Raw genomic sequence first — 14,147 nt, 5'->3', positions numbered from 1 at the left:
AATCTTCATGTTTTCTAGTAAATAAATACGGCACCTCTTATTTTAACCTCAAAATGACCAATCATTTCACATGTCGGCTCGACTACGAGTCACAGAGCATTCTCAATGCAGTCCATAATGTCAAATGATCTAGATGTAATTTGAGAAGTTCAATTTAGTTTTCTCAATTGACTCATTATTTCAACTATGGAAATACTAAATCTCCACAAAACCCCTTCTGATAATTTATATTATATTGTTACTAAAATTTGTCATATAAGGTTAAGATATTTATTTTCGAGACAAAATAATCTCCGACAATATATGAATGTGCACTGCTGAAGAGTCTCACAATAGGACGAAACAGTCATATATATCAGCAGTGCGCATCCACGATCCCGCCTCACGAGATTCGAATCCAGAACCTATCGGTCTCGTGCGCGAGAGGGTTAACCTCCAGGCCACTGAAATGGCCGGTATCCAACGGTGTTAATATCTAACTTCAACCGATCGACGAAAGTGAGCGATACATCCACCATTGTCTTCAGTAAGTTACTACCTCACAATAGATGAAATGGCCTTTCAGTGCTTCCAGGTTTTCCATGGTGGTCTAGCTTCAATGGACTCGTGATCTCAACTATTGAAATTATTCTGTAGATTGCCAATATAATAAATAAATTAATTAATTAATTAGTCAACAGTTAACTATACTTATATAATCAATAAAATATCATACCCAATATACTAGCAGCAACAGATAACCATTGAACAAATGATACATAATTAATCAATGTAAATAAATCGGATACAATAAGCATTATTAAACTTAAACAACAATTCAATAATATAGATGGTACTGGTGTTAAATGTTCAACATGAATTGTTGCTAACAAAATAGGCAATTGACCTTCTCTAGCTGCAACAAAATTCAATCTAAACAATTTTTAAAACAAAAAAACATAATAGAAATGAAGATTTAATGTGTTTTTTCAAAAAAAAGAAAAACTAATCTTATGGTTGAAATCATGAGTCAATTGAAGCTGCAACAAAGCACTGGACTGCCGTTTCGTCCTATTATGGGACTCCTCAGCAATACGCACACAAGATCCCGCCTCGCGAGATTCGAACCCAGGATCTATCAGTCCCATAATAGGACAAAACGGCCGTCCAGTGCTTCCAGGTTTTCCATGGTGATCTAGCTTCAATTGACTTATGATTTCAACTATAAAGTTAATAAAATCTCCACAAAACCCCCTTCTGATGAAAACTGATTTCTTAATTTATCTGCTATTAATTTGTCAATATTCACATAGTTTGTTACATTCAATAGTTCATTTAATAAGTGTTTTACTGTATATTATGCAGTGTAATTTTGATTAGATTGCAACATTTAATAATAGATATATATCATCCCTACGTAGATTATTCTTTCAACATTTGGACAGATCAATTCATCTTTTGTTTCCCCCAGATATTATCCATATTTCACCATGTCTGTTATTCGCTTGTAATCGTGATTGCTTTTATATAAGCGTGTGTGTGTATGTGCATTGATCACATACTCTCTTGATCATATGTTTTTACTTTGTTTTCCCATCTGACTAAAAATTTTGATTCATACATGATAAAAATGAGTTGACATGTTTTCTTTCTTAGACCAAATTCTTTCCTCTTATCACGTGTCTGCATTTAATATACGTCCAAAAGTCATTTGCATATTTGACTTATTTTATTCTGTTATTTACCGACACCTAGTTAAGTTGATGAATGTGTCTGAGGTTAAATAGGATAGATGAATTTTGTTAATAACATTTTAGTACGACCATATAAAGTTAGATAACAGCCAGTGATTGAAGTCAGTAACTTCTAGTCTTAGCTATGTTAGTAGATGCAGACTGCTTGATTGCAGTCCACGTAACTATCATGATCAATGGTTGGAGACTCTGGATGACATGGCTCAGAATCGATCACAATGGCGTAGATGTATATATTCTCTCTTCCTTTCAACTGTGAGATTAGAATTGCTTTATATCTTTCTTTCTACCAGCTAATTCTTTCTTCGTGTACTATAACCTTATATGCAATCTTTCTTTTATATATTATCACCATCGGATTAGCTACTTCTATGAATATGGTGTTCATCTTGTTGTGCTAATGAGGTATAGCAACTTGAACCGACGTATATATGTGCCTGGTCCTACGTTATAGCTGACTAACTGACTAACATTCATTTCAGTCTTCTACCTTTCAATAATTTCATATTTTTCATATCAAATGTTGTGTTGTACTACACTGGCATATTTATAGCAAATAATTGTAGGTCGTTTCATTTGCTTAGAATGAAAATTACACTCTAATTTACATTATACAATAAAACAAAAAAAAAATAGTCATGATTATAAATAGCAAGTAGCTATGAGAACTCAGTAGCTGGGTGGATAACGTGATGGTGTTTGGAGCGAATGGTACTGGGTTAGCATCCCAGAGTGAACATCAACTCTGAGATACAGGTACATCCAGCTGATGAGTCACAAATAGGACGAAAAGAGCGCCCTGGATTCCACTGCTAGCCACTATCCATCTTTGCGTATAATCATGATTATAATTGTAAATCTTAGAAGTTAAGATTAGAGTTATTTTATAATTGGTTAGTTGACTATTTAATAGAGTTATTAATGTATTTCAATTAATAGACTGAATGAGTCTATACATACCACATATCTGTATATACATGCCTCTCAAAACAAAACAATAAGTGAGAAATTATAAACAAAGTATATTATTGAAATAACCCGACTACGCAGTTAGTCATTGTCCCAACCTACATGTTTCTACCTACGTCACAGGACAGGTATATGTATACCTATATGCCTATGAATTTTATCCATTACTATTCATTTTGTCAGTTACAGGTACCTAGTAATTTCACAGTTTCCTAATATGTGTTTTCGGTTAAAACAAGTGTCTAAATCAAATGATTGCATAACCTGAAAAAAATCTGATTACTCTTATAACTAGATAGATTATCATTTTCATATTCACTACAGAAAGATATCTAAATAGAATTTGTTACATCCTCCATTTGAATACGGCAGAATACCGATATACAACTAACCACCCTCGAACGTGTAGAACCTCACAGTCATATATGAAAAAAAGGAAGAAGCAAGGGAAGCGATTATTGGGTAAAAGTTAAAAAATTTACAGAAAAACAAGGGTATTGATAGTTTTTAGTGTTGCTATAACATTATTATAGTCCAGCAAATCCTCAAATGGGCAAGTTATATGATTGTCTAGTCATAGCATATCATGCCGATATTCAAGAAGGTTCTATCAAATTTTTATTGGACGGATTCTCTTCGGCTCTGTTAGAGCTTCTGGAGGCTTCGTCCTACTTTACGGGAACGTCGCGACAGAATTAATTAAAAATTCCACAAATAATTTAATACAAAGAGGATGAAATACAAACACAGATAAAATAGTAAATAAACATTAGGTTTAATTGGAAGCAGGAACCATCAACTACTTGATCTTTTTTGTAACATATATATATACTACTAACTAATATTTAGTAGTATAACTCATAAATGGCAAACGAATTCGAAGTGAAGCCTTGGAATGAACCGTTTCAACACCCAATCATTGTATTTACAAGAATAACAGGATTGCGGTAAATCGTTTCGAAGAATCCAGAATTTCGTGCAACTTAAATAGACCCTAGCTTTTAGATTATGAGGGTTAAGGTTTAGGATGTGGATTACTGAAAAGTTTGCTAAATGAAAACTCCATCCTATTTCCTAATCACTTACTAATAATCCCAAACCTAATCTATATGGCAATTTAAATACACGAGAAAACGGAAGAAGTATGGAAACAACTCTCTACTTCAAGGTTCAGTTTATGTACAATAAAACGAGAGTATTCATAATGTTCTACTCAATCTCACACTTCTTGGAATTTCCGGAGCATACTAAATATAGTTTCAGTATAGAGAGATATCCAATCGAAATTGTGGTAGGTGATTGTGTATTTTGTAGATGTTTCTGTGGAGATTCTATTGAACTGTGACTTGAAAAATTGTCTCTTGTGATTTCAATGCCCTATGAACTTCGATGAGGGATGTTTTTAGGATTCCTCCAAGAATAACGTTTTATGATAAGTTTATATGTACCCATTTCGTAAATCTAAAATTCTACAATCTCAACTTAAACTCTACATCTCAAACCTCAAATCCTATTCCTAACCCAATCTTAGGTAAATAATGATCCTTTAATCGTTAAAATTAATCATCTACACTCTACAGATGATACTTTGTTTAGATCTACGTCCTGTAAGTTTAAACGACTTGCTCGTTCCTTTTTTGGTTGCCTTTTATGAATCACCGTTATCATAGTTAAAGTTTATTAGAAAGCATATATTTCATACTTTCGATGAAGATACACAAGATTCATCCCCTAAATGACATCTAGATGTACATGTAACCTCCTGGAGACTGAATACCAAGTAGACAGGTACTGAATGAGTATTTGTTAATTACTAACAAGGATTCATCCTGATGACGAGTCCCAAATGGGATGAAACGTGAGTCCTGGATCCCACTTCTGGCCTCTATTTATCTCCGTTTATAATGCTATGATTAAAGGCATATCAAAGGCAATGCAAACAGGATACACATATGCCAATAAGAGACTGATCAATGAAAGTCCTAAATATCATGGGGAAGATTCAAATAACCACTACAAAGAAGATTCATTGTGTATTAAAATTCTAAAAGAAAAAGCTTTCTTTTCACTAAAAGTTGGAACATGGATAGCTTCATTACTAATTTGATTTGTTAGAACAACTAACCTGCCCGAAGTGAACAAAATTCCATTTAAACCACCAAAGCATGATAATGAAATGAATATTGACATTATCCATGAGAATTTTCCGTATAAACGATCAGCAAATGTCTTGAAAGTATTTATATGACAACAAAAAATAAACAAGATAAAAGAAATAGAATTATGACAACATATACTACTTGTTAATTAGTAATACAGTAGTTTTATACATCCTAATAACTCATAGTTTTATGCTGATGTTTCCAAAGCAACTTAGCTTGGATTTACTAGTGAATAAAGACAGATATACACTTCATGCTTCATATATAATCGACTAACTTTGTATTTCAAGAGACTTCATTCAACTTTGTATTTACATTAAAACTTTTGTTTTGGATATTAACAATCCAATTCTTGATTAAATAGTCGAATGTATGTGTTGTGATCGGGTGAGTTATTATATTCTAAATAATTACCTGTTCACTCAGTTTTAGTATTCTGTTCGATATTTCAATACATGAACAATTTATACAAACAGGGGATAAGTTATATTCCTTTTTCATGTAAACTATTCTCCGAAAAGTGTTATGTAATTCATGAAACTAATATGATTCCCAATGAAACTGTTATATCGATTGAATGCGTGCCCTCTTTAATATATGAAAGCTACTAGGCTGCCAATTAGAGAGCGGTGTGTTTATTGATCGCCCAATGATACACAAAATCGTATGAGCTGTCTTGAGTACTTATCAGTCCTGCTTTCTGCCTAGCTCAACCAGTTAAGTCCAGAACACCAATAACAGCCTTTGTAATATGAATCATTATTCACAAACATACTGAGTTTATATACCAAACAAACAGAACACATCGTACCATAAAATAGAAAATAATATTTGTACAAGATTTGGTCAATTGTGGTTGTGAATGTGGGGAACAGTAATTAATGGACTAGGGATAACTCAAGAATGGCAAATCGTATAATAATAGTTCATAGGTCAAAATAAAGCTCATAATAAGAGGGACGTGAATAAGAATAGTTTAGTTATTTAACAATTAAACAATATGAAATATATATATCATATTAGTCGATAAATAGTCCTCAGTTTTACCAGTCATAATTCTCCATGGGATACAACAGAAACAACCATTATAACAACTTACCAATCAGTTAGGCAGAATTAAAATAGATTCTTAACTTCCTTTCAAGAAAAAAGAGTGACAGCAAATAGCTTTCTAATATCTTCACAGTCTATATATCTTGATTTGAGTCATCTCGAAAGATGGTATATAGGATTATGATGTGAACAGCGAAACAAGAAGCCTTAACAAACTAGGGAAGTTATTTTTGGGGACGTTATCTCATTTAATTCAAAGCTTGTATAATAGTAACATTTACTTTTGCCCCTAGTCTATTCTACAGATCATAAGCTTTCGTTTGATGTATGATTCGCTGCCATAGACTTTTCTGTTCCAAAACTATTGTCATTTAGACGTAATCTTTTGTGCTCTATTTTCTACTGTAATCCCCCAGTTTTGGACATAATTGTAGTTTCTTAATTATTGTACATTGTGGTCGGATTAGTCATCTATTTATTTATGTATCCTTTTACACTAATCTGAAATCGGATACCAGATCGGAATTTGGAATAAATCGAGTAGTGTTCCAGTTGCCTTATCTTCTCTCTCGCGAGTGCCTGTCAGCCAATCACGTGGTAGAACAGTTTTCGTCTCTCTACCTCCACTTCGAACTCATGCATAGTAGCCTCAAAGTTAAGCCAGTCAGCCTATAGCGTCAAAGTCTTAATCTACATTAGACAAGTTATCCTCGGCATGAAAATGGATAGACAGATCAAGAACGTAACAGATTATAAGTTGAATAAAGTATAATCCAGTTTGATAATCACAACTTTGTAATCACTTCAGTCTTCTTATTTGAATAATGAATCTAATCGAACATAGAAAGTATACATTGTCATTGGAATTGAACCTCAGAATACAACATTTTCATTCTATCAGAACTTCTTATATATACTATTTTCAAAACATTTAAGGGGTTGATATGAAAAAGTTGAATATATAATTATTCATTAATTAGTAGAAAAAAAAGAAAATATTTGGATATAGGATACTACTCAAAATATAAATTAATAGGAATTTAATCATTTTCAACTTGTTTTGATTAAACTCTAAATTATATCATGTGTGCGTGTAATTGTTTTCATCAGTTTTTCAAGGAGTCTGTACATAAATGTTGTCTGAAAGAAAAATAAAACACTACGAGAAGTAATTTTTAAGAATATTTACAAACCCGATAAACTATTCTAACATATTTTATATAGTTGAGATCATGAGTCAATTGAAGCTAGACCACCATGGAAAACCTGGAAGCACTCGACGGCCGTTTCGTCCTATTATGGGACTCTTCAGCAGTGCGCATCCACGATCCTGCACTCGCGAGATTCGAACCCAGGACCTATCAGTCTCGCGCCAGAGCACTTAACCGATGCACTCATGATCTCAACTATATAAAATTACTAAGATCTCCACAAAACCCCCTTCTGATAATGATCATATGCTCACTAGTGACTGGCTCCATGAGGTATTTCCTGGAGTTCTAGTGAGAAGCAGTGACCAGTGGAGTTCAACCGGGTCTGTTGGGAGATATCAACTCACTGAAGACATTGGTGAATGGTTGCTCAATTTCGTGGATTGGTTGAAGTTAGACATTAACACAGTTGGATGATGGCCGGCTCAGTGGTCTATCGGTTAAGTGCTTGCGCGCGAGATTGATAAATCCTGGGTTCAAATCTCGCAAGGCGAGGTCGAGGAGTCCCACAATAGGACAAAATGGCCATCCAGTGCTTCCAGGTTTTCCCTGGTGGTTTAGCTTCAATTGACTCATGCTTCCTCATTATGACTCCAGAAATTGTTATCTCAATTCAAAATTTCAACTTAATAATACTAAATATTAATATTTTATATAAAAGAATAAGATGAAACATTAACAAATGAAATAATAATATGATTACATAATATATCATACCACAGCTACTGCATTTGATTGAATAATTTCATATGGTAGAAGTACAATGAAATATGCCATATTTGTCAACACATAAACAAATGTCACTATTGTAATGCTAATATAAATAGATCGTGGTAAATTTCTAAAGAAAAGAAAAATAATAAGAATAATATATTATATTTAAATTCACTTGGTGTTGTTTACTTGTATCTTCCTATTGTCATTTAGGACTGTAATTGATCAGTCTCTTGTTGGTCATATGTGCATCCTGTGCGAAATGCTTCGATATTGCCTGAAGTCACAAGCTTTATGAGCAAAGATGGATAGTGGCTAGCAGTGGAATCCAGGACGCGCGTTTCATCCTGAGTGGATAACGCGATGGCATTTGAAGTGAACGGTACTGGGTTCGAGTCCCAGAATGAACATTAAATCTGAGATGCAGGTACATCCATCTGAGGAGTCCCAAACAGGACGAAACGCACGTCCTGGATTCCACTACTAGTCACTATCCATCTTTGCTTATAATGATATTTCAAGTTTATTCAAACCTTCTAAACATGATGAAACTGATAAAAATTTTTTTAAAAGGATTTAGCTCTTTTTTTCTTTTTTTTTTAAAGGTCATTTTAACTTCAAGTTCATTTAGTTATTCAAGAAATTGAAGAATAAATTATTCTTTAAATAAGTGATATAAAACTGATAATATAAATGGATTACTTTTTATAATCCTATTGAAATAAGTTTTAGTAACTTGTATCACAAATGCTGAAATTATAATTTATAGATGATGATCTGTAAGTAGAGCTAAAATGACATTAGAATGTCCACCTACTTACTATGGTAAAATGAGGGTTATAGATTAGTGTGAGGTACTAGTGTAGTGAACAAGAAGACGAGTCGGGCAGTCGAATGTATTTAACATGGAATTACAGAATACATCACTAAAATCTGAGAACCATACAGTAAACAGTTAATTTGCAAACTATCAATCGTCTCAATGTTGACTGTTCCTTCTGTAAATATCAGTCCATCGTCTCTGATTTCATTGTTTATGCATTTTCATAACAACTGCGTTTTGTTCCCGTTCTTTTCTTATCGATCTTCTACTAAAATACATTCAATTCCTAACCATCGCCATATACTACTTATGTCGATATAAGTAATCTACATTACAATAGGATTAGGATTTAAGGCTGAACGTTAAGGTTAAGAATAAGATTTAATATTTTCATCACGAACCGTCATAAGTTATAATGCTAAACGAACTTGACGCCAAAATCCAAGACATGTTATCGTTAATCCATAAATTAGTCTCACCGGTTTTATTAGTTTTTGTATAATTATAGTTTATCACACAGGTGACAAGATGAAGTTCATCTATTCTTTTTATTTTTAATTGATTTGTTAATGGTTTGTGATAAGTCTGTTAAATGAAAACTCCATCCTATTTCCTAATCACTTACTAATAATCCCAAACCTAATCTATATGGCAATTTAAATACAAGAGAAAACATAAGAAGTATGGAAACAACTCTCTACTTCAAGGTTCAGTTTATGTACAATAAAACGAGAGCATTCATAATGTTCTACTCAATCTCACACTTCTTGGAATTTTCGAAGCATACTAAATATAGTTTCAGTATAGAGAGATATCCAATCGAAATTGTGGTAGGTGATTGTGTATTTTGTAGATGTTTCTGTGGAGATTCTATTGAACTGTGACTTGATGAATTGTCTCTTGTGATTTCAATGCCCTATGAACTTTGACGTGGGATATTTTCAGGATTCCTCATACAATTCGTATTATCCCATTATTGATGCTCAGAACTGACTTTTGATTAGTTTTAGTTGGTATATATTCACCTGTTAAAATTGTCTACCTATAGCCATTATGTCACAACTTTTTATAGTAAAAATAATATGGTGAGTCCAAGATACGACGAAACGCCCTACTGGATCCCACTTCTAGCCATATTTGATCTATTTTTCTACAGACATTTTAGTTGATATTCAGAGTTCAACATACACTAGTTTGAAGAAAATAATATTGAGCCACTCAGCTATCTTTTTACTATTCATTTTTAAGAAGTTGTTAACTGATACGTCTCGTACTTGAACGCTTGACTCTAAATTTCTTGCTCCTTACTAATCTCCTAGACTTAAACCCCGAAAAGCATGAAGAGGAGTTTAGCATCTAAGGTTGGTTTGGGCACAGAAAACAAGGATATTTATAAGCTTATGCTTGACTTTGATATTCTGGAGGCTTCTGGAAACGTGCTGAAATTAGTAACGAGACTAGTCGTTATTTAGTCAGGATATGATACGTAATTTTTCACCTTTCTAAAACTCTGTGGGAATTTTCTATGGAGCGGTAAATGGATGAAGTATTTTCAACCGCCCCTCCTAACTTTTGAAGACATTCCCAGCGGCCTCTTAACGCAGACTATGATAGTTCTCATAAATAAATGAATTAACCAAAAATGACTGTATAAGAGTCAGAAGGTTTGAAACAGATGTATTTTCCTAATTCGGGACTTCTCAACCACCCATCTCATAGAGAGTTGTATCCAAATTTTTTAAAGTCTTGAAATCAGTTCTTCTATCTCCGTATAACAGGTTAAACCTCTCAATCTTAGTCAGGGAATGATATATCCTAACGTCTTGTATAATTTTTGGTTTTTTTGTCTGGTGTTAATTAGCAAAGCGAACTAACATCATGTTAGTCAGCTCCTACATCCTTGCACACATCTTCTAATGAATAATGAATCGTTTAAAAGCTGATCAACAAGCTAAAAATCAACTAGGATTTATACTTTAGTTCAATATTACTAATTGTGTTATCTAAGTGAAGAAAGATGTTTACTAAGTTCAATAAATATAGCCATATAAGGATATTACAGACAGTTGTTCAATTTATAGATGATATTTATCACAGATTAACGTTCAGTCAATCAGTCAGTCATTAGCAAGGTAGAGCGTGACGCAGATGTGAGTTGGCTTAAGTTGCAATCCGATATTTGCACAATGAGACAAAATTAGCAAGATAAGTAGTTAGCTGCTTGAGTTCATCATGATAACAACGGCCAGTGGTTAGAGACTTCGGGTAATATGACTCAGAACATTTCATAGTGACGGAGATGCATTCACTCCTAATTTTCCTCTCGATCTGGAATTCCGATAATCCTTCATGGATATTTTTGCATTCTGCCTTTATGAACCATATTCGCAATGGTCAGTTTTTCTCGTGATCATTACTATCACTACTGCTTCTATTTCTGCCACTATTATATGTATTATTATCACTAGTACTAGTGTGGTGTATGCTACTTATGTCTGTCGGCACAAGTAGCATGTAACACCAGTTGGAAGTGGAAAACCTGGCAGCAGAAGGCCAAGAAGACCAGGTTGATGAGAACAGAAAGGAATTAAGAAATAAAAGAATCATACAGAATATGGAGGATAAATGACAGAAAGTTGCAAATGAAGTATTCAGTGAATCAATCTTATATACTCTGTAATTCTGTATCTAGATAAATTCGTTGCCCCCACCCGTGGGTTCGTTCATTATACTAGCACCACTACTCACTATTTATACTACACTACTTCAATATCTTTCTTAACTTTAGTTGAAGTATTATTTATAATCAGAGATTATTTGTGATATAAAGGAATACGTTGATGACATTATTTCAGTCAAGATTTTTTGTATCAATTCATTCTGTATTATGGCCAGGGTGATAGGTGTAAACTTCGTTCAGTGTGACATTTTGAGGTCAATGTTTTTTTTCTTTTATCAATTCAATATAAAATTAGTTCTAAATGACATGTGCAATATCTTGTTCATTGTGACAATTTTATTCCCTGTATTAATTCAAGTGAACTATATTTATTATGTATGTTTTTACAGTAATCGTATGTATTCCTCATCCACCCCTCTATTTGATACTACTAAGTGTGCATTAAAATTAGTAATATAAATGATTATATTGTGCTCTAATGATGATACGATTTGAATATGATTTTAGGACTTAGTTTGAAGACATATTTCTGAGGAGTCAATAAATGTTCATTACATCAATCTTTCTTGTTCTTACTTTGTACCGTGGGATTGTAGTGGTTTTCATTTTCCAGTATAAGCAGTAGGGTCAAGAAATTGTAATGGTTCCCGATTGTCAAGTAAAAGACTTGGGACTCAACAGAGTCGATACGTACATAACAGCTACGACTTCACAAATATAACAATTGGTTATCCAATTACAACAGTACCATTTATAAAAAAAGTGACTCCATGATATTACAATTTAACACCTGTTTCATAGATGATTTTTTAAATAGTACTGTAAACTGTGATTAATTATTTATGGCGAATATCAACCATACATCAAGGCGCGAATATTCTTTTTTTAATTTCTCAATTAAACTGCTTGTAAACTATTGAGTAGTAATAAATATTAACCTAAAATAATTCCTTTTGAATGGGGTTTTGTCGATATTGTAGTAAATTTTTCATAGTTGAATTCATGAGTCGATTAAAGCTAGTCCCACGTGCAGGATAGTGGATGCGCACTGCTTAAGAGTCCCATACTAGAACGAAATGGCCGTCCAGTACTTCCAGGTTTTCCATGACGGTCTAGCTTTAATCGACTCATGAATTCAACTATTAAAAATTACTACAATAATCACGAAACCCCATTCTCATAATAATCATCATGTCCTCAGTATTGAATAGCTTAAAGAGGTATTTCCTGTAGTTCTAATGAGAAGTCGTGGCCAGTGGAGTTCAACCATGTCTGTTCTAGAGGTAGTTACTCATTGAAGACAATGGTGGACAGTTGTGCAATAATATATCTGATTGTTACTTATGATAATACACAACAGGCTAAGAATACAAAGTGAAAATATTGAAACAACAATAACACAAACTTATTTCTCTCATCAAAAAGGAACTGTGCACTTACTGTTGAGGATTTTGAAGTTCTTCAGTAATGATATTTAGAAAATTCCTAAATCACATAAAAGGAAGATGATACAGTAAATAAAATTCGTTACTCTAAAAAAAGGGACAATTTTTTCTTATAGTAGAAATCATGAGTCAATTGAAGCTAGACCACCATGGAAAACCTGGAAGCACTCGACGGCCGTTTCGTCCTATTATGGGACTCTTCAGCAGTGCTCATCCACGATCCCGCACTCGCGAGATTCGAACCCAGGACCTACCAGTCTCGCGCCAGAGCACTTAAGCAATTTTGTAGGATTTAAGTGCTTTGTTTATTTAAAAGACAAAAGACATAACTGTCAATATGATATAATCTAGAAAATAAAAAATACAAGACAGAAGTCGGCTGCATAAAATCAACATAATAAGCTTGTTTTCTATAAGAATATTCGTTAATATTGGAACGAACAGCTTGATAGATATTGGACATCAAGTATAGAGAAGACATTATATGTGAAAATCATATTTGAAATTATTTCAGCGATTGGAATTTAAATAACTCCAACGTCTCGTCCAGCAAACTTGTCTGAACTTCTTTAGGGTAATTACTTACTTACTTAATAACTTGCGCTTGTTACCCACAATAGAGTATAAGACACCGACCAGCATTCTCTAACCCATTCTGTCCTCGGTCTTTCTTTCTAGTTCTATCCAATTTCTGTTCATTCTTCTCATGTCTGTTTCCATTTCTCGGCGTAATGTGTTCTTTGGTCTTCATCCTATCCTTTGACCTTCAGGATTCCATGTGAGGGCTTGGCTTGTGACGCAGTTGGGTGATTTCCTCAATGTGTATCCTATCCACTTCCAACGCTTCTTCCTGATTTCTACCTCCGCTGGAATCTGGTTTGTTCTCTCCCACAGTAGGTTGTTGCTGATAGTGTCTGGCCAACGGATCCGAAGTATTTTGTGTGGACAACTGTTAATAAACACTTGGCTTTCGTAGTTCTCCACGTCTCCGCCCCATACAATAGAATTGTCTTGACGTTTGTATTGAAAATTCTGGTATTGGTGTTGGTTGATAATTGTTTTGAGTTCCAGATGTTATTCAGCTGTAAATATGCTGCTCTTGCTTTGCCGATCCGCGCCCTCACATCTGCATCAGATCCACTGTGTTCATCAATGATGCTGCCCAAATATGTAAAGGTCTTCACATTCTCCAAAGCCTCTCCGTCAAGTGAAATTCGATTGGTGCATGTTGTATTGTATCGGAGAATCTTGCTTTTCCCTTTGTTTATATTGACACCTACTGCTGCTGAGGCTGCTGCTACACTGGTCGTTTTCTCCTGCATTTGTTGTTGCGTTTGTGATAGAAGAGCCAGATCAT

The 14,147-nt window shown here is 33.9% G+C and overlaps 1 protein-coding gene and 1 non-coding gene across 2 annotated transcripts in view; one reads left to right on the top strand and one right to left on the bottom strand.

Annotated features, from left to right (window-relative positions):
* The window catches only part of Smp_127000.1 (putative cationic amino acid transporter), a gene marked incomplete at both ends in the record, with an annotated part of 46,219 nt that overhangs the window by 963 nt on the left and 31,109 nt on the right, over nucleotides 1–14,147 (bottom strand). Inside the window, 3 exons of the mRNA XM_018798221.1 lie at nucleotides 716–912; nucleotides 4,828–5,001; nucleotides 12,786–12,830. Of these exons, the coding sequence (XP_018653184.1) occupies nucleotides 716–912; nucleotides 4,828–5,001; nucleotides 12,786–12,830 (416 nt within the window). The remainder of the gene's footprint in view (nucleotides 1–715; nucleotides 913–4,827; nucleotides 5,002–12,785; nucleotides 12,831–14,147) is intronic.
* On the top strand, nucleotides 8,179–8,252 carry Smp_tRNA_01955_Pseudo_TTG.1.1. Its single transcript has one exon. It is a non-coding gene (tRNA).

This window comes from Schistosoma mansoni, chromosome 6, assembly GCF_000237925.1.
Source record: "Schistosoma mansoni strain Puerto Rico chromosome 6, complete genome".
Lineage (NCBI taxonomy): Eukaryota > Metazoa > Platyhelminthes > Trematoda > Strigeidida > Schistosomatidae > Schistosoma > Schistosoma mansoni.
Note: the sequence above shows the minus strand (reverse complement) of the source record. Positions and strands in the feature narration are given on the sequence as shown.